The 20,489-nt window shown below is 39.3% G+C and overlaps 1 protein-coding gene across 1 annotated transcript in view; it reads left to right on the forward strand.

Annotated features, from left to right (window-relative positions):
- The first annotated feature begins 2,565 nt into the window (after positions 1 to 2,565).
- DGKD (diacylglycerol kinase delta) overlaps positions 2,566 to 20,489 on the forward strand; it is a 66,545-nt gene continuing 48,621 nt past the window's right edge. The window contains exons 1-2 of the mRNA XM_070946339.1: positions 2,566 to 2,668; positions 17,286 to 17,396. Coding sequence (XP_070802440.1) covers positions 17,310 to 17,396 — 87 coding nt within the window. The 5' untranslated portion in view covers positions 2,566 to 2,668; positions 17,286 to 17,309. The remainder of the gene's footprint in view (positions 2,669 to 17,285; positions 17,397 to 20,489) is intronic.

The following is a 20,489-nucleotide window of genomic DNA, read 5'->3' on the forward strand; positions in this document are numbered from 1 at the left end:
CAAACTGCTTGGTTTGTAGTTTGGTAGATTTTCCCCTTTGAACAGAGAATCAACATTTGCACACATTCAGCCACCTGGCACTTCACCATTTCCCCAGAATTTGTAAAAAATAATGCATAAGGGTTTCTCACACCATCATTTAGTTCTCCTATCATTTTTAAAAGCAGTTTATTGAGCACTGGAGATAAATAAAACCATTACAATTAGCTGCAGTAGGGAAAGTAGATCCCATTCTATTATAAAATTATAAACTGATTTTACATAGCCAGGGAATTTATAAGCAGCTTTCTTCAATTTTGTGAATTCCAGTTGTGTTGAATGTCAAGTACTATCATCCCTCATCCTGCTGAATGAGGGATTATAACAATTGAACTATAGCATTCCAGCGGGAAATGACTTGAGGGAACCTGAAGAGGAATCAGAGTATCTGTCTTGCTGAATTATAATTTTTGTTTATCCTAATCATGCCTTTACTTGAAAAAGAAAGTATAAGGAAAAATTCTAATGCCACTTTATATATCATGTTTTCTGTATGTTCATATAAAATTGTAAAGTGAATAGCAATTAGCAAATGTTCTTCAATAAATATAAATATCTTGCAAGTATATGTGGGAAGGAAGTCAGGATATATCAGTCCTCTCTGTTGGATGCACACACATAATGCAACAATACATTTTCTGTCAGGTTAAGCAACATTTCTTAGCCATTATCTCACGTTCTCTATATTACAGCACCAAATCATGGATTTTTTTAAAAAAAAAATGTATTAAATGCTGTTCAAGTGTTTACATCAAAATATCTGAGTTGATACAGTATAGGAACAAAGTGAATTAATTTTGCAGACTTGTTCTTTTAAATGGCTGCTGATTTGATTTTCAGAAGAAGTAGCTGTGGGTTTTGAGCTATCTGGAATTTGGAGATTTTGCATTCTTAAATCTGAATGGGCTTGTACTCCCTAAGGCAGAGTTGGTGTGCAACTTGGACATCCACTTGGACTCACAGCTTCTGCGCAAAGAAGGTTACTACTTTGGCCAAGAGGGCCTTTGCACAAATCTATGTGTAGACAGATAAACCAATTGTCTTTTTTTAAAAAAAACATGGAGGCCTATTCATAGTCACTCATACATTAGTTTCCTCCCATTTAAATTATTACAATATATTCTACAGAGGCTGCTTTTAAACAGTATTGGGATGCTTCAATTGTCCTGCTACAATATAGCAATATGGACAGTTTTGAGGACACCCCAATCTGCCCATATATTATCACTGCTTCTCAAACTGCACTTTCAATAGTCCTCCACTGGTAATCATCTGAAAAGCCCTCCATGACATAAACCCAGTTTATTTCTGGAACCATCTATCTCCAACTGTTTCTGCCCATACCAACAGACCCAACAGAGTAAGCATCCTTCAGGTCCTCTGTATGAGGCACTGTATTCTAGTGGGACTTACTCAGGACACTCTGTCATAGGACTTGGCTGGCATTCTGTAAGGCCTTAAAGACCTACAAAATTTGGGCTAAGATGTTGGATGACCCTGCATAGTAATATTTGCATTTGTTTGAATGTTCAGAGTCTTTGACTCAGACCTCATAATCATAATGTACTGCTGGCTGTTATAGTTATTTATCTGTGTTACTAGTGCATTTGTTGTTGGCTGCACAGATTCACATAAGAAATGTGTGCTTTTAAAATAATAAATAAAGCTGTTAAGAGAGAGAGAGAAAGCTCTGAGTAGTTTGCATGCTTTTGAGTTTAAGGGTCAACATTGACTTGAAACTCACCTCAAAAGTTACGGCTTAAAAGCATGGACATGAGCATGGATAATGGCATATATTGGCCCCATTGGAAATTGTTCAGTGTGACATTTCTTTCCCAATATGAAGCTAAATCTGGACGTTTGTGATTCCACAATATTGGAGAGACAACTCAGTGGATTTACTCCTGGTTAAGCAGCAGTATATTAGAAGCCATAATAGAACCAAACTATAATAGAATTAAAGAAAGGTGGGGACTGGGGAAGTACTCTGGATGAATCCACTTCACAAGGGCAGTAACTGTGTAGGCAGAGGAGCAACCTGATCTAAACTGTCTTATCAGTGAATGCCAGAGTTGTGCTCTGGCTGAATAATCTGTATCATTTCAGGTTACCGAAGTGGAGAATGATTCATGGCAGAGAAATAAACACTGAGTTAAAGGCGTAGATTAATTACTCTGCCTCACTCAGCGTCTAAATCAACGAACTGAAAATGCCGTCCGTTAATTCACGTGCGAAAGAGAAATCTCGAGCTCCCACTCACTGAGTGGGCGGCCGCTTCGGGACAAGGCGAGGCCGGCCCGCCAGAGGGCAGGCGCCGACACAGCCCGCCCACGAGCCTGCCGGCATCTCTTCCCCTGCTGCTGCTGCTGAGCCCACGCAGGGCCGGCGCTTGCACGACGCCACTTGAGGCGCTAGGTGGTGCTGCCCGCCCCGAGCCTCACCGTGCAGCATGGCGGCAGCGGCGGCGGTGGCGGCGGCGACGGGCGCCTCGCAGCCCCAGGCCGGGGCCGCCGCCGCTGCCCCTACGGCGGCGGCAGAAGAGTCGTCGGACAGCGAGCCGGAGCAAGAATCCGGCTCGCCACAGAAGCTCATCCGCAAAGTCTCCACCTCAGGCCAGATCCGCCAGAAGGTGAGGGCTACGAGGGTCGGGCCTTGAGGGGAGCAGAGGCGAGGGTTGCCTCCCCCCCCCCCCGCTCCCGAGGCTTCCCATCCTCCATTTCATTCCCACTCTGCCCTTTCCAGGCGGAAAACGCGCGGGGCCTGCAACCTCCCAGCTCGGTTCTCTCTTCCAGCCCCAACCGTAAATCGGGGTGGTATGCAAGGGGAAGACCTCCTTCGGCGCCCTTCCCTCCGTCCTCCCCTTCCCCACCAGTCCCAGGACCGGAGCGGGCAGAGGGGGGGGGAGAGCCTGCGGGCTCCTTTCCCTCTTGAGAGCCTCGTCCTTCCAAGCCTCATCCTCCCCCCCCCCCCCCCGTTCTCCGTAACGGATCCGAGCCCGGCCACAGGGTCACGCAGGCAGAGCAGGAGCCCAGGTGAGCCAGTGAAGGTGACAGCGGTAGGGCTGCGCCTTTGCCTAGCAGAGGAGCGCGGTGGATCCAGGTGGCTACCCGGAGCAGATGCGCTCGCTCTCCGTATGGACGCTCAAGCGCTGCGGCTCGTCTCTGCATCGTGCACAAAGGCGAGAGGAGCCCCTGGCAACGCAGCCACGATTCTTTTGGGGGTTTTGGGGAATGTTGGACTTGAGACTGGATCAAGAAGGCCCCGTCCCCGCTGGCAAGATTCATACTTGCTTCGAACTCATTTGTTGGGGTTTGGCTTAGCAAAATACTGAAATCTAGCCATTGTGGTTTGTGATCCATTGTTTACAGCATAGGAGGGCTGTGTGGGTTTCCCTGGCTTGTTAAATCGCTTAGTTTAAACTCTGACATCGTTCTAGGTTGAAACCAAGCTATTCTCCATGGGAAACCAGTTTTTGGTATTAAGAATCCTCTCTTTAGTTTGCCCATCTATGATCCTATGTGCAAACTCCCCCTTTAGGCAGCATAGTGGTGAATTCAGTGGCAACAGCAGTTACGCAGAAGTTAAGCAGAAGTTTCTACCAATCTTTCCTCTGGGTGATGTGATAGTTTGATCCGATAAGTGCTTTGAATGCTCTCATTTTGTCTCCAAAATTATTATCGGTTTAATAAGGGTAAATTAAACTGAGTTCAGTAGGCTGACTTGTCATTACTGAATTACTTCTCTATATCTGGTTGCTTATTCAGTCAAGGCTTTTTCAGAGAGTCTGTCTAAAATATTGAACAGTCAATTGGGTACATCCTGACCAGTAAAAAAAGACAAGCTCAGCTGAGCCATATATATGATTCAGAAAAATAGATGGGAGGGGAAGGCGCGGTGGCTCAGCTGAGCTTGTCGGTTGGAAAGAGATTGAGCTTTTCACTTGGAAAATTGGCGGCCTGGTTTCAAGATCTGAGCACCGCACAATGGTGTTAGCTTCTGTTACTTGCCCCAGCTCCTGCCCACCTAGCAATTCAAAAGCATGCAAATGCAAGTAGATAAATAGGTACCATTTCAGGGCCTTCGACACACTGGCCCCCTCAGCTAAGAAATGGAGATGAGCATACATACTGGAGTTGGACACAACTGGACAGAGAAAACCTTTATCTTATCTTACATAGGAGTGATGACTAGAATAAAATAATTTCTGTTTACTCTCTGTCTAGGTGGCAGACCAGCAAATAGTAGCTTCTTTTTTTTCCCCAAAGAAAAAAGAGAGTGAACCCAATCACTGATCTTCCCAATATTTTAAGAGTTAAAGAAACGTATATGCAGCCTCCTTCATTGGGAGGAATGGTGTATTTAGTTGCAGCAAACAAGTGTCCTGAAGATTCTACCTAGGAACACTAGTGACTGCCACTTCTCAATGGCCAACTTGTTAGAGCTAAAAGCTTGGTAACTGCCTGACAGAAGTGAGTTCTATTAGTCATACATAACATACATACTGTTCACAAATGTGCACTATGTAACTGTTTTGGTTCAGAATGTCCAGAGTCTAGAAAGTATCACACAATCTTCCTGGATCTTTCACCAGCATTTTTATAGCACAACTGTAAAAAGGTAAGCTTCTTAAGAGGGAGGAGTGTTATATTTTCTGGTTTGAATTCAGTACTTGAAGTTCTTCTAAGTATGAATAAAACTATCACTGTTAAACTATCACTGTTTTGGCAAAAGGTCCATGATTATATTAAATGGCAAAGATAAATTTAACTGCCTTTCCCTACTAGGGAGAATTACAGCACTGAATTTCTGATTTCACACCGGAATTATATCTGGGTTCTTAAACCCAATCTGTTACAAGTGCCACATGTGGATAAGTCCTTTGGGGGAGGAACAAGTCATACATTGATGCAAAAGAAATTACATTTAAATCATCTGGCTTTCCAGACATTGATGAATGGCCACTCCTAACAGATCCAGTCAGTCTAGTCCAGGAACTAGTGAGGAATATTGCGTGCTGTAATTGAGCATTATTAGAAGAGACACAAGTTGCAGACAAGTTGTCCTTCAGACAGAATCTTCAGTTTCCAAAGAAGGCACATCTATGTCTCGTTCCACTGTCTTTGGAGTTTCGCTATTAGAGGCAATTGTTGAACACACAATTTTTGTAGCCCTTCTTAGCAGGTATTCTAAGCAGCTCAGTTAAGTCTGCTTCCTAAACTCCAACAGTGGTCTCAAAGATACCTTTCTAGGTCTTTCCTTGTAGGCACAACCTGTCCACCTGTCTGGTCTATCCTACCAGGTTCTTTTCACCAGAATAGACCCTCTGCTGCTTCCATGGATTAAGGCTGAGGGAAGCTACCTAGAAGTTGCTGTGAGTTGCTTCCTCTGAATTTTATTTTTTTTCTTTGGTTGAGGAAGGAGCTCCTTCACATGAAAACTTTCAGGTGTTTCAGAATATCTGTTTCCTGGTCCTTGTTTCAATCTGCAACACAAATGGGCAGGGAGGCTAAGTATATATGGTATAATCTTTAGTTGAGAACTGAACAGGGTTATTCTAGGTTTCTCAATTTCCATATAAATAAAATAGAGAAAACCAGGAGTATTAGCTATAAAAAACTTTTCTTTCGGATGAGAGTATGTGACAAATGAAACAGGCTTATATTCACATAAGGAAAAATATTTATTTGTAATGCAATAGTCAAACTTATAGTAAACACTAGGTAACGTTATTAATTTGTCTGGTACATAATTCATAAAAAGTATAAAACAACAAATATAGTGGAAGCTTCATAAAACATTTTCCAAGCCCATTATTTATCTTATAATATTGGTGTGTAGTTTTTCTTTTCATTTGGGTGCCAATTTAGAGTTCCTGGCAGTGCATTGTACATTATATCAAATGTTTCCTAATTGCTTGTTTCATAGGAAATCATACATTTTGTACACATGCATTAGTTATTTATGTTTTTGAAAAAAAAAGTAATGATCAAGCCTTCAGTTACATAAAACTGAACCACAAATATTTGAAATGTTCCTCCTTAAATATTTTGATAATATTTAAACAATACATTTAAACCGTGATAAAGCAATTCCCTTATAATGATGAAAAAAAGGTATATCTGTCTCATGAGTGCAATTTTAGGATGCAAGTATTACTGAGGGAGAACATTGTGGTACAGCAACTTTCTCACATGAGAATACTTTAAGTGGAATAAGTTTTAATTTTAACATTGATGAATACCATATTTTTGAGAGAGTTCAAATAAGGCAGAAACCAACTATGAATCACTTACTATGTTTTGCATCATTTCCTACGTCAATATAGCTGTAACAGAACTCAAACACTTTGCTTGTGGTATGTGAATATAAACATTTTAAGTACAAGGAGTATAAACAGAAATTATGTATAGCCATTAAGCTTCCATTGCTTTAATCTGCTTGAAAATCTTTAGCTAAGCTAAGTATCATTCCCAAGGAAACTCAAGATTTCAGAACTATCAATCAAAATGTTTTGTGACTTTTAATCCAATCCTTATTGCTCCTGCTTTACTTACATTCATCCAATGAAAAGTGAAAGAGATAGCATGATTGGAACATAAGTTATAGGACTGTGTAAATCCTGTGAAAAAAGTGCTTCAAAATACAGAATAATATATGCTAAGCATACAAAGTAACATTTTTTCCCCAGACTCACATGATTGTCTGGAAGCTGTTCCCAGTTGTTTCTGCATGCATGTGTAGGCACAGCCATTTTCCTTACTATCTGCAGTGTAGCTTCCATGCGTTGTGATGCATCTCTTTTGAAGGGTTTGCAGAAAATGTGCATGTTATGACTCAGCATAATAGTGACGAGACTTCAGTTGTAACAACAAAGTTTCTAATACTGTTAAAACATTGTTTCTTATTTAAATGAAAGTAGAATAATGCAAACATTTTAATAGCATTTTCTTCCTTACCTATTAATCCCTTTATATATAATTACAGTTTTTGCAAAATATCTGTGGAAGATTACAGGTATTGTCTAAAACAAAAAAAATAATTATTGGCAAGACATTCATTTTTACCACAGAGATACTCCTGAATAGTGACAAGCCAGTTTTGAGTAAATTTGCACAAGTATGTGTAGATTAAAGTGTTGCTTGTTCATTTTTATGGAGTAGAGATCGGAAGTACATGCATGGAAATGAAGTGCATTTTTAAATATGAATGCAAGAACTAAAATATCACTAAGTATAAATTGATATCAACTTAGATTTTTATGGGTAGGTACAAAACTAGATATCCATAGTAAATGATAGTTGCATATTGGTGATAATAGTGATAAAAGAAAAAAAGCTACACTTTCTCAAGGAATGCAGTGAGGACAAAAACAATCTGTTAAGCAATATGAATAGATGAGTAGGAGTGAGATGCAAGCATAAAAAATAATGATCTGGCCATTTGAAGACCTAAGAATGAATAAAAATTATCACAAGTATTTACTTAGAAAAAGATCTTGTTTATTTGATGTACATGGTGTGAACATAAATCTATTTGTACATATAAACCGCAAAGAAACATGTTTAAGGTGTGGTTGCTTTGATTTATTTATGATGAAAGACTGAATGAGTGAAGGTTATAAGAGTAATCAACGGTTATGAATGTAACACCAATCATTTTTGTCAGGTGTCAACAATAGAATTGTGAGCAAAATGGACATGGAAAAATGAAAAGAAGTGAAAGTAATTAGATGAATAAAAGTACAGTGCAGTGACTGTAGGAAGAGAAAAATTTAAAAAATGTTCGAGAGAATGGAAAGTAGACTTGAAAAAGAGACTGCTAGGAACAGAGTGAAAATTTTGTTACAAAGTAAAGTTTATTGTACTTTTTTATTTAGAGAGGAAGTATATGATTAAGTGAATTGTCTTGAATTATGGAATGTTTTGATGAATATATAAAAGATGGTGGCTGAATGCACTAAGTGATATATGATTGAAGTAAAGCATATAGTACATCAGAATAAATGAATTAGAAAATGAAGACGAGGATACGCAATGCATCCTTGATAGTTTAATGTATAGTATTTATATAATGTATAGTATTTAAGTAATAAATAATGAATGCAGTGTGTTGATTCAAGATATGAACATACATTTATTTTGTATGTAGATTACATGCTTATAGGACGAGAGAACATAATTATATGATGCAACAGGGAGTGTGGCTATAACAATTAATGAACCTTAGACCCAGGTAATTGTTTGCCAGGAGAAATGGAGTTATATATTTGCAAGTTTTATATGTAAGCTAATAATTGCAAGTAATACATAAATAGTAAAAAAATAGAATAAATAGATAGATTTTGTGTACCTTCATAAAATGTTTACTAAAGATGGGGAAAATGAATGGAGAAATTTTAATTTGTACAAATATTGATGGAAAGGTAATAGTTATGTTCTGTTGTGAGAAATAAATGTTTATTGAAAGAAGAATTGTTTACATAGAATATGGAGGGTAATAAAAAATAGTGCTGGTATAATTATTAAATTTATTTGCTACCCATCTCACCACAAAGTGATTCAAAACTTTTAGCTTTGCTTCATTTTCTTAGCTCATGCTTTATTCTCTTAAAAGGGAATAATGTAATAGATACATGTACGTTGAGTTGCTAATAGGTATATGTGAGTCCACCATCCAACCTCCCAATTCATTTAAAAAGGAAAAATTCCTCTTAAATGCTGTAATAATGTGATGCATCTCTAAACTGTGTAGACTGGTGCTGCTATTCTGTTCAAAATAAAATGACTACAAATAATGTCTGACTAAATATAAGGCAAAAAAAATGGAAAAGACCGAAATCATAAATGTGGGGTAACAATGTTTTAAGGATTTCCCATTAAAGTTGACCTGATAAAGTAAGGTCATTCCAGATAAAATGAATAGAGTAGAAGCAGCTGTGCAGTTAAGCATTTTAGTGATGCAATCTGTATTCTGTTACATATTTGGGTTAGAGTTATCTTAGCAAGATTTTTTTGGGAAATTTTTTGAAACCATATATGTAATATGGCCTCATTAATCATATAAAGTCAGCTGTTTAAGATACAGAAAGATTCATTATGTTCTCTAGAATAGAGATTTTAAACATGCAACTCTCCGGGTTATTTTTTGTAGATTGCAACAATACTTATTTAGCAGTAGCACTGAAAAAATAACAAATAAGTGTATTTGTACTAATCTATGCAGAAGAGGTTTTCAAGAAAATTTGAGGGGAGATGCAGGTTTTTTTTAGGTGGTCAGGACAGATGAGGCTTCTGGAGGGTGAATTCAGCTGCTTGAACATAGGTAACTGACATTGTGGTTTTTGTTTGTTTGAGGAAACTACTGCCTGCAGGTTAGCTGCTAATTAAAACAGTACCTTTCCTACATATGATAAGGGAAGAAAAGAAATAAGGTCATGTGAAGCCACAAAGGCTGCAACATCCACCAGCTTTGAGTTGGCTGCACTGCAGTCCTCTCTTCAATCCTTCATCATCTCCTTGAAGAACATGAGCTGGGAGGAGTAACAAAGTGTGCTGCTTTGATTTCCCCTTCATACACTTCATATTGGTATTTCAGGAGAGCAAAGTTACCTTGTGAAAATGATCCCTTTTCTGCAAAATAAGAAAAAATGTGAACACAGGAAGAAAATGGAGTGAGCAAGAATCGGAAGTCCTGTCTTGATAAAAGGGATTCTGGTGTAATTTTATAATGGGTGGGTTGTGGGGGGAGGGATTGTTTTTGCAGATAACGCAGGTTTTGCAGATATGCAGGTTGTTTTTGCAAGTTGAGAACTGGAAAGTCTTTTGGGGGCTATCTGTGAAATTAAGAAGCAAAAGGATAGATCTGCAACAGCCTTAGCTAGGAATATCTGTAAAAAGGGTGAAGATGGGGTGTGGGGAGAGAAATCCTGTAGTAGTTCCACTTTTGCTTCTGGTAACAAAAGGCTTGGAAGTTTGACAGACACTCAGTGGGGTGGGGATTTGAAATAAATATATCTTTTTTGGAAATTGAACCTTCCTTTTGAAATTGGGTGGGCAATAGATAGTTTATGGCTATTTAATGGTGCTGAATTGTTACATCCAACATCACTCAACCTTGCCAGTCTAAATGAGTCCGCAGGTCAGCAACACCTGTAATGTACAGATTATAGACTGAAATGTGAGCATTAAAAAGTAAGTTTTCTACCATTCGATGAAAAGGCTTCACTGTGGCAGCCCTCCGGCTAATGGGGTAGTTTCCATGGGGCATTTGTAATTTGACTTTGAGACATTTCTTTAGATCAATGAGTAATACTCAGTATTCCAATGAACCATGAGTATAGGATTTGTTTTCCTAATCCAATTTCCTCCCAGTCACTGTAGGATTGTTCTTCTAATTCCTCTGAATGGTTATAAGCTTTGGAGTGTTTTATGGTATTATAGTAAGTGTTAGTTCTGTAGCCAAGAATTTGGTCTCTTGAATTTATCAGCGAGTTAGATCTTAAGTATTCATTGCAATAAATCTCATGTGCTAAGACAGTGTTTTCCTTGTATCTCATATATTGGCAAGAAAACATTAAGCCTCTTAAAGCCTGAAATGTGTTCAGTCTTAAACTTTTCTATTTCATTTCTGTTTCTTATTCACATTCACAAAGCAAATATTCTGCTCCTGGGTATTTATCAGCATACACTGAGTAGGCTAATTGGTTGTCTTAAAAAAAATTGAAACTCTGAAGTATTGTAAAGTACAATGAGATTTTTATGTGTAAGAAAGGCAATGTCATTATAAAACATAATGCCACATTACATTTTTAAGGAAGCACAATTGACTTGAGTCATAGAGTTAGATAAAGGTTTAACTAACAATACTTTAACCATCTTTGGGGGGGGGGAGTTGTTCCATGAATGAAAACAATAAGTAAAGTAGCTGGTAATTTTAAAAAGGATGTTATAAACACAACATGTGTTACACATGTTTCTCAGTCAGAGTTTCTGTTCTTCCCCAAATGATTTGATTATTCTGCATATTACTCAGGTGCTTTTAATTTGTCATCCCAACCCTAATATCTCAGGCAACTCAGGCTCTGAGTCATCAACATTACTCCCATTGGGTAACTCTGAAGCCAGCTACTCTTTCTTGTCCAAGCTAGCATCCAAGGCAACTATCACAGAGTTGTAGTCATTCAGTTCACAGCCACTCAAAATACTGTTGCTATATTTTTCACAAATGATCGTACAGGTACATTGTATCAAAGATATATTTGTCCATAAGCTCTGATAAATTTTAATTCCAAAGATACAGAGCAGTGCTCCACAAATGTTTTGATTCACTGAAACTAAATAGAAATAGTGCTATTTAGCACTATTCAAGTCATAGTGCTAGAGAAAGTTCTAGCACTGTCTGCCTGTTCCTGATTTTTTTAAGTTTGTCTAATTTCTCAGAAGATTGATAGACTCCCAAACAAGACATGCAGCTATCATTACTGATGCACTTTTTAGTTTCTTAAATTGCTTCTGGGTCTATGTAAGACTTAGAAATATTAATGGAAATAAAGGTGATATTACCAGCTTCCCCATTTTTTGTTTGTTGTAACTATATTTTAAATATAAATATAATCACATTTGGTATGGACCCTGGAAGATACCAATATACTTATTGCCACATGCATTATTATCTAGTGGAAAATATGTTATGCATCGAAGATTTAGAACAGGGTTGTCAAACTGGCGGACCACAGGCCAGATGTCACGCGCAGGTCACGCCCACCCCAGCTCCGTGAAGGGAAAAAAGTAATGATGCAAGTTTGAAACCCGTGATTTAGAATATAGAAGTATCAGAACATTGGTCTGTCCAGCTTTATTTTCTGAAGGCCCTGGACAGGGATCTTTTCTAGACCACCTATTGGAGAGTCAAACTAAAGTGAATTCTGAGATATTTTCCATGTAGATCATATGTTGCATCATTGAATATTAGTTATAATTAGATTGAAATAAAAGATGTTACTAGATTGAATTCTGTTTTGTTTAGAGAAGAAAATCTTACTGACCACAAGAAAGAAAATAAATGATAAATTATCTTCCAGGAGTTTAGCCATGATAAGCATTATAAACCACTGAACATATAGAGCAGAGGGGATTTTTTTTGCAATTTAGCCTAAATAAATTCTTAATAATTTTGAGTAGTGCTTTACAATCTATTATTTTGCTATTTTATTTTTGTGTTAACTTTTCACAACTGGTGCAGAAATAAATTCATTACAAACTTAGTTCTCTTTATTTAATTTCTGTTATACTTCAAGCAACAGAGTTTACCTGTGGAATATATGGCAGCAGGATATAGTGAAGAACAATTGGAATCCAGAATATATCCAGAATGTAAAAAATAGTAGGTTCTTAGGTGAAAATAGAAATTAAGGTAAGGGTTAGGTTAGGGTTAGAGTAAGGGTAAGGAATTTAGGCAGTTTTTATTGTTTAATTGATGTATGTGAGCTTTTGTGCAGGGTTGCCAAAATGACACACACAGCCATATATTTGTTCCAGATTTTTCATATTGTTCTACTTCTTCCCATCCATACTTTGCAGAATGTGGAAACAATAATAGAGTTCAGACACAATGTAGTTTGTGCTCTCTGTTTGCAAAGACTTACATTACAGTTTGAATTAACTTTCCAACACCAGTAAGAAATCTTGCAACTGCAGAAGAGATACTGTAACGATGCATATATTCAGGAAGCAAGAACTTTTCTTGAGCTCTTTTTCAAAAGGGTTATTTTTCACCTTGCTCAGAAGATATTGCAAAAATACATTTTTCCCAAAATGATTTTTTTTCCTTTATTAGAAGACATTGCAGAACTCATAGGAGTATCATTTGATGAGATTATCCTAAACTATTATTCATAAGTAACTATGTGTGTATATATTGCATAATGCATTGTTTTACACCTCATGCTATTTGCTGAACCAGGCAAATCACTATTACTTGAATCTAGCCACAGATACTTGAATCTATACAATGGCTAAGTTGTAAAAATAAATTATTTCTTATCCGTTATCTCCTAGAGCAGATCAATTAACCAGGAGGGCTTTTTTAAAAATAAACATTTCCTTCCTTTTTCATCTGAAAAGGAAAGTATTATTACTTGGCGGTCTAGACTTAGATCTTCACTTAACTACAACACTTAATACAATGGTCTTGGTTGTGAAACAGGAAAGAAGACACAGCATGATGTTTAACAATTATTCATTCTTATATGGGTATCTCATTGCATTCTTTGGGACCCAAGTAACATTGCTGAAATGCAAATTCTTGATAATGATTTTAATTTTTAATTGGTGCTTGCATTGGCTACCAACAATGACCAAGGTAATTAAAATGCATTTTTTCTTATGACTAGCTGATAGCTACTGAGAGCGTGTAGAAATTCTTATAATAGTGCTTGCTCATTTTTGAGTGAGGAGGCAGAATAATAGTTTTCTCCTCTTTAGCCATTGACTGTGGATAACTGCCCACATGTGATACCTAAAAATATGCTGTGAACATGGAGTCCTATTTCTTTTAAAGATTGTTTAGGGAGACAAAAACTGCTACTTTCCTTTCACCTCAACTCTTGGTGGCTCAAAAAGCAATCCCTAGAATTGAAAAGGAAAACTGCTAACTGGGAAATCAACAAAGTACAGAAAAAAGAGCAATGTATAAAAAAAAGAAAAACGCTATAAAGTCATTTTGATCTTATCTCCAGCCTTTTCCGCCCAAACCCACCAAAGTCTTTTCTAAGCTGCCTGACTATAAATAGAACAGCAGCTCTCTTGCAGAGATGGGCAGCTGTAAACTACAAGCTCATTTTTTCCCCCCAGCAGCATCTGTGTTTTGAAAGAGGCAGCCTAATCACAGTGACATCATTTTTGCTAGTTTTTCATATCTAAGTCATGCACCTATGGAGGTCCTGTAAATATTCTAATACTGGAAAAATCCCCTGGTTTATTTTTAATTAAGGAGAAGTACATGTGCTCTCCACAATTTTGGGGAGATGGTGGTGATTTTTGTTTTGTTTTGAAAAGCCAATATTTAAAAGAGATGGAAGAGTACTCAACATTTGCACAGGTAAGTTTGTTCTATAGATGTGAATAAACACTCAGGCTGGCTGGGAAACATGGGTGGACATAAATTTAAACAGAATGAAGTAGTAGTAGGATACAACATATTAACATTAGCAAATTTCAGGCTAATAAAAAGTAAAATAAAATTAGAAACAGAAATTTAGTTCTATGATCAATTAATAAAGAAATAATTCATCTTGTACTTCCAGTTGTTCCTCTGTCGATCTTTTTTAGCATTCAAGCTTTGATTATGTTTTACCTGTTTTAAATACTTGTAATAATGTATGTTTTTCTATTGTGTTCATCCAAAATATAGCTTGTTCTTACTTTATTTGGGGAGGAAGCAATTATTAAAATTTGTCTGAAAAATACTTGATTTTTGTTATAAGGCAAATTTTGTTTAGGAAAATATAATTTGTTAATTTCAACTTCATCTAATGGTTCATTTATGCATTTTGCTAGTTGAAATTGTACAGAATCCCTATTGCTGATTTATGACAAATTGTAGTATGAACTGCATATATAATTTAACCTAAGAGGTGATTTCATTATGATGTGAGTATCCTTATAGTAGTCAGAGTAGCTGCCCTTTTTGTCTGTTTTAGCTATAGGGTAGGAAGAATACATATGGCTCTGTCTCATAATTTTTTTTAAAAAGCTGGCTGATTTTTGAACATACACCTATTTTTGTATGTCCATTCTGTAGTGCCTTGGTTTAGTAGAGCCCAGCTAGGGGGCAGCATCTAACTGAGCATAGCTAATATTTATAAGCTAAACAGATTTGGACCTTACTTATTGCAGTGCATCAAATTAAAAAGGTGCTTCAGAATTAGAATAAAGCACCTGTATGCAACTCTTTAAGCAACATTGTCTTTTTCTGACATCCTCTAGTAGCTGTTGCTTTCAAGAGATGCACAAAGATATTATGTTTCTAAAATCCTCTTTCAAATCTAATCAAAGCTCTGCATAGCCCTATTGGATAGATGGTGAGAGATTACCAGGAGATATCAAGATTGTAGGCTAAACTGAGATGTTAGCAAAAAAACATATAAAAATGCAAATAATTTCTGTGCTATTGCCTTGAAAAATACATGGATGTGTGGGAAATTAATGGCAATCAGGCTCAATAACATCCATTTTTAGTGCTTTAATGTACTCTATTATATAATTTTGAAGATTATAATAATGGATACCATCTGATAGTGATTATCCTAGAATATAAAAAGGTAGTGTCTTGTGTTGAACTGGTGCCTATGAGTACAGTAACTGTATTGTTTTCTTATAAAAAGCCATTCAGCATTGCCTTTTTCTGAAGTTTTTTTTTTTTTACTTTCCAGTCTAGTTCAGAGCTATTGTTCTGAATATAACCAGGTCTGAATATGCTTAGCTTCTTTGAGATCAGTTCAAGTCAACTAAGCAAACCCTATTTGCTGACTCTTCTATATTTTGTCCCTGAAAAGTATGAATGAATTTTCCCCATTTCATCACTGATAAAGATAGGAAATTCAAGGTTTCTGTCCCATTTAATGCCATTAACAGGAAATTAGTTATGGTAATATTCCACTGTTTCTAGTTTAGGTTATCTTGATTTAGAAGGCAGATGTAGGCTGCCTGGTAGGTTATAGTGGTGATTCTTTTTTTGCCCTAAGAGTTCTAATTTGGTTTTTAATTTAATAAAATTAGAATGTATATTCTTCTGTAAACAAATTAGAAGTGATGATTTCATACTGTTTTCCCCCCATGATTACTGAGAAAACAGTTGGCAAGGGAAACCATGAAAATTTGCAGCAATTAAGAAGAACAGACACTTTAGATAATTTATCCCTCTATTAGAGGGTACTTTTAAGTGTTGGAGACCTTGATATGCAACAACACATTAAGATAGGTGGGTATGTGTAGAATATCTAAAGAAAATTGTTTGGACCTAGTTATTTTTGTAAATTTAACATTAAAAGATTTTTAAAGAATCTTCAAATTATATAACAATCTTAAATTATAGTGTTTCATATGGTAGGACATGATTTCAGTAGGATGATGTAATAAGTTTTATACTATTGATCAGTGATTACATTCATTGTTAAGTATAATGGTGTTAAGCAACAGTGATTTTTAAATCACCTTTTAAATTGAAAAGACTGCTATCTTTCATACCTGTTGCATTATTAATTTCAAATAAAGAATGAACTAACAAAATATGTTATGGAATTCTTTCAATATTTTTTAATTTTTTTGTTTCTGGGCTGAACTGCTTGAATTGATAAGAGAAGAGAGTGCTAAGTGAAGCATTTAAACTAGATATTGTGCCACTTATACTGCTGATCGAAGCTCTGCATTGGTTGGTTAATGCCAGACCCATTGTATTTGGTTTGAAAACTTCCATCTGTTTTAAAGATTTACCTATCTTACATTATTTGTTGACTTTTTTCCCATTGAGCTAATTTTCTTATTTAAATAAAAGTGACTAAATGAATGCAGATAAAAATATCATTATAGGTGAATATGCATATTGTGTGAAAGGGGGTGTAGAGGATGTGTGTGAGAGTGTGGCTAGATGGGGAGGAACTGGGGGGGGAGGCAAAACTGTGTAAAGATAGGCTTGGTATTTCAGTCTGAGAAATGGCAGCCAGCCAGCCAATAAGCAAGAGGACAAGGGCAAGAATATCTGGGGGGGGGGGGGGAAGCTGGATATATTGCCTCTGCTTCTTTATTGTTGTCCTCCTCATTTCTTAAATATGCAGATTGTTTCCTGTGGCAGTCAAATGCTGGTAGGTTTACATGAGATATCCTGCTGTGTGCTAATTTTATTAAAACAAGTCACATCAGAACTTAGGCTGGATTGACAGGGCTGGCTTTAGCCTGAGCTTTCTTTACAGTCTTACTATCTTATGACTATAAGATAATTTTTGCTAAATAAACTGTATTCTCATAGCATGATAGTGTCTTCTATGCATAGAAGCAATTATTTCTTGCATTTGGATAGAGAAAAGATTTACAGATCAAATATATGTTAGTTATTTCCAGCAGAGGGCAGTCAATATTTTTATCAACCTCAGCGATACTTCTGTTTGTTATGGAAGAGGAGCAAGTACTGATAAATGGGCTGTATGTAAAACATTATTGAATTTTATTTATTTATTTATTTTTGGCTTCCAGACTATAATTAAAGAGGGCATATTGATGAAGCAAACCAATTCCTTCCAGCGGTGGAAAAGACGATATTTCAAATTGAGAGGACGAACTTTGTACTACGCAAAAACTGCTAAGGTATGTTATTACTCCATTAACTATAAATATTAAAATAGGATCACACATTTCATTTTTATTACCCATAGGAATACAGTTAGTTTTAGAACAATAATATTGAAATGCTCCTAACGTGGTGTGATTTTGAAGATACTGCAAAATCTTGACAACATTAAATCAGAAAAATAGGATATATATAGTATAACATTGTATTTTATTATAAATTTCACCTCTATGCAATGGGGTCTATACTCTTTCAAGTTTTATTTTATATAACAAAGCTGAATCTAATACAGAATTCTTCTCATGCTGGATATTGGAAGCACTTGATATTGTAGTTACCATCGTCATTAAGAGTAACTTAATGTAACTTTATTCACGTGGCTTTCTTTCACAATCTCCTCTTGGCAAAAATTAGTTTTCAGAAAAATTAATTATAATGAAAAGACACCTTAAATTTATCATGAATGGTAACTTGAATATTTAGCAGATGAGGCTGAGCTGTTAGTATCTTCTAGATATGTGGAGAACTCTCCAGTTGAAACAAGTTGCCTGGCTGTGTCAGGACTTCATATATCAGTAGATTGGAGTGGAGAATTCTAGTGAGCTTCTGTTCACGTTTTGACCTTATGTCATATAAAGAATACAACTTTAAGGTTTTTTGTTTTGAAGTATATTTGTCTATAAAAATGCTTCTAGATATGAAGAGCTTGTATTTTTATAAGTGAGGAGATCTGCTAGGAATCAAATCCCTCTAGATCAGGGGTGTCAAACTTTTATTGAGGGCCAGATCAGCATTGTGGTTGTCCTCTGCGGGCTGGGGGGAGGGGTGTGTCCAGGGGAAGGGGCGTGGCCGGAGTGGTCGCAACCGACTGGGAGTGGACGGGGGGCGTGGCCCGCTTGACATCACTTGCGTGGATGGTGCCTGTGGGTTTGGGCGGGGTTGGGGAGGGAATCCAGGGGTCTCCAATGGGTGGGGCGCTGAGTGGGAGGCTTGCCCCCCAGGATGAGGTAAGGCAAGGTAGGAGGCGGGGGAGCTATAGCCAGAAATCTGTCAGCCACTGTGCACTCGCCACCCTTTCTGTGCAGGGGGAGGGGATGGTTTCCAGCTGTAGACACAGCCTATTAGCCCCTCAGCTGACGCGCACTATGGCTCTGGAGCCCACTGCCAGCACAGCACCAGGTTGGCCGTTCAAGCAGCAAGTGGAGGTGGTGGGAAGGAACATGATGCAGACCACTGGATGCACTTACTCCACCCCACTCTCTGTTTTGGCTTGCAGATGGAGAGCAGGTCACCGCTGGCCATCATCTCAGCCCGCTCGCGGGTCTTGCCCTTGGCCTGCACATGGAGTGTGTTCCCCTCGTGCACCTGACTGCAGCGGCGGGTGCACGAGAGGGGCGCTTCGCCAGCAGTCACTGCAGGAAGCAGAGGAGGGCGCAGCATTTGCCCGTCTGCTATGAGACACAACAAGCGGTGCCCCACAGGGCTTCCTCAAAGTGGGGTGCGGGACGGGATAGGAAGTGGCACCCGTCCCAAGGCTGGAGGAAGAGGGCCTTTGAGCCCCAGGCACTGGTTCAAGCAGCGCCCTGCCGACTTGTCTGCTTGCCCAGAGGGAAGCCCTGCTACCCCGAGCCACGCCTTCCGGGGAATTTGGCTGCAATCCTCAGCCTTCAGTCCAGGGAAGGGACCGTAGCCTCAAGGGCTCCGTCTGAAGCAGTTGTGTCAGTCAGGCAGTGCCCCAAAGGCACTCTGGAGCTGCTGCCTCACAGGGCAGGGTGGAGCTCAGCTTTCCTTGCCAAGCAGACCTGATGAAGGAGGCACGTCATTGGGGATCTCTACCCCTCTGCTCAGTAGACCCAACCAGCCCGAAGGAGGCATAGTGGTCAGCTATAAAGGCACATTTCCCTTGCGCACCCGATGTACTTTGGCACCACTGAGGCCACCAGCAGCTCGCACAGGTCCATTAGGCAGCTGATGTCGCCGTCCGGAGCACCAGGCCTACCCAGCCCAAAGGAGGCAAAGCCACTAGCTACAAAGGCTGAGTAGAGGTGGTAAAACATACCCAGGCCCAGCAGGCAAAAAATGGCCAGTGCGAGTGGGGAAAGCCAGATCCCCATCGTAGCCTGGGCTGCCCAGGCCCAGCAGAGATGGCGGGAAGGCACACGATCGCAGCTCAGCTTGGGCAGCCATAGCACTGATACGGATCAAGCTTTCCCCACTCGCAGTGGCTGCCTTTTGCCTGCTGGGAATGGGCATGCTTTTACCACTTCTACTTGGCCTTTCTAGCTGGCTGCTTTGCCATTTTCGGGCTGGGTGAACCTGGTGCTCCAGGCAGCAACGGCAGCAGCCTAATGGACCTTTGTGAGCTTCTGGCGGCTTCAGTGGTGCCAAAGTGCATTGGGTGTGCAAGGGGAACACACCCGACCCATGGCCAAGGGCAAGACCTGCAAGGGGGCCAAGGAGATGACCAGCGGTGACCTGCTCTCCAACTGCAAGCCAAAAGTGATGGGACGGAGTAGGCAGCAGCTGCCTCACACCCCCTCACCTTGTCTTTGCCCGCAATGGCAGCAGTAACTGAAGGCAGAAGCACAGGGCAGAGGCATGTGGTCCAGCCTGCTGGATTTGCCGGGCAGCTACCTGCCCTGTCCCATCAGGCGCATCATGTGCCTCTTACCCCCACTTGGCCTGCTGCCAGTGTTGCTGCCGCTATGCCTGTTTCTTGGAGGGCTTGCTGCGGAGTCCCTGCTGCTGGACGCCTCCCCACTGCAGGCACACACACACACACACCTGAAAGGCTGGTAAGGGCGGCCATCCTGGATATGGTAAGGGCCAGCCAACATCGCTTCGATACTGCCCATCCCATCCCGGCGGACGCACATGTCGCTTCGGCCCGGCCCATGCCATCCTGGCAGGCATGCGGGTGCACATGCGCACAGACCCGGCCTACCCCATCCCGATGGGTGTGCTCACACGCACTTGCTGGGATAGCATGGGCCGGCCTGTACACCCGTCACCTCCTGTGTACCTGCGTGCCTACAGGGATGGATCAGGCCGTGCTGAAGTGATGTGGGCCGGACCCTTGCTGTTTCCAGAATGGTTGCATGGGCCAGATC

Source organism: Pituophis catenifer, unplaced genomic scaffold (genome assembly GCF_029215685.1).
Source record: "Pituophis catenifer annectens isolate HBS135680 unplaced genomic scaffold, rPitCat1.0.hap2 SCAF_6, whole genome shotgun sequence".
NCBI lineage: Eukaryota > Metazoa > Chordata > Lepidosauria > Squamata > Colubridae > Pituophis > Pituophis catenifer.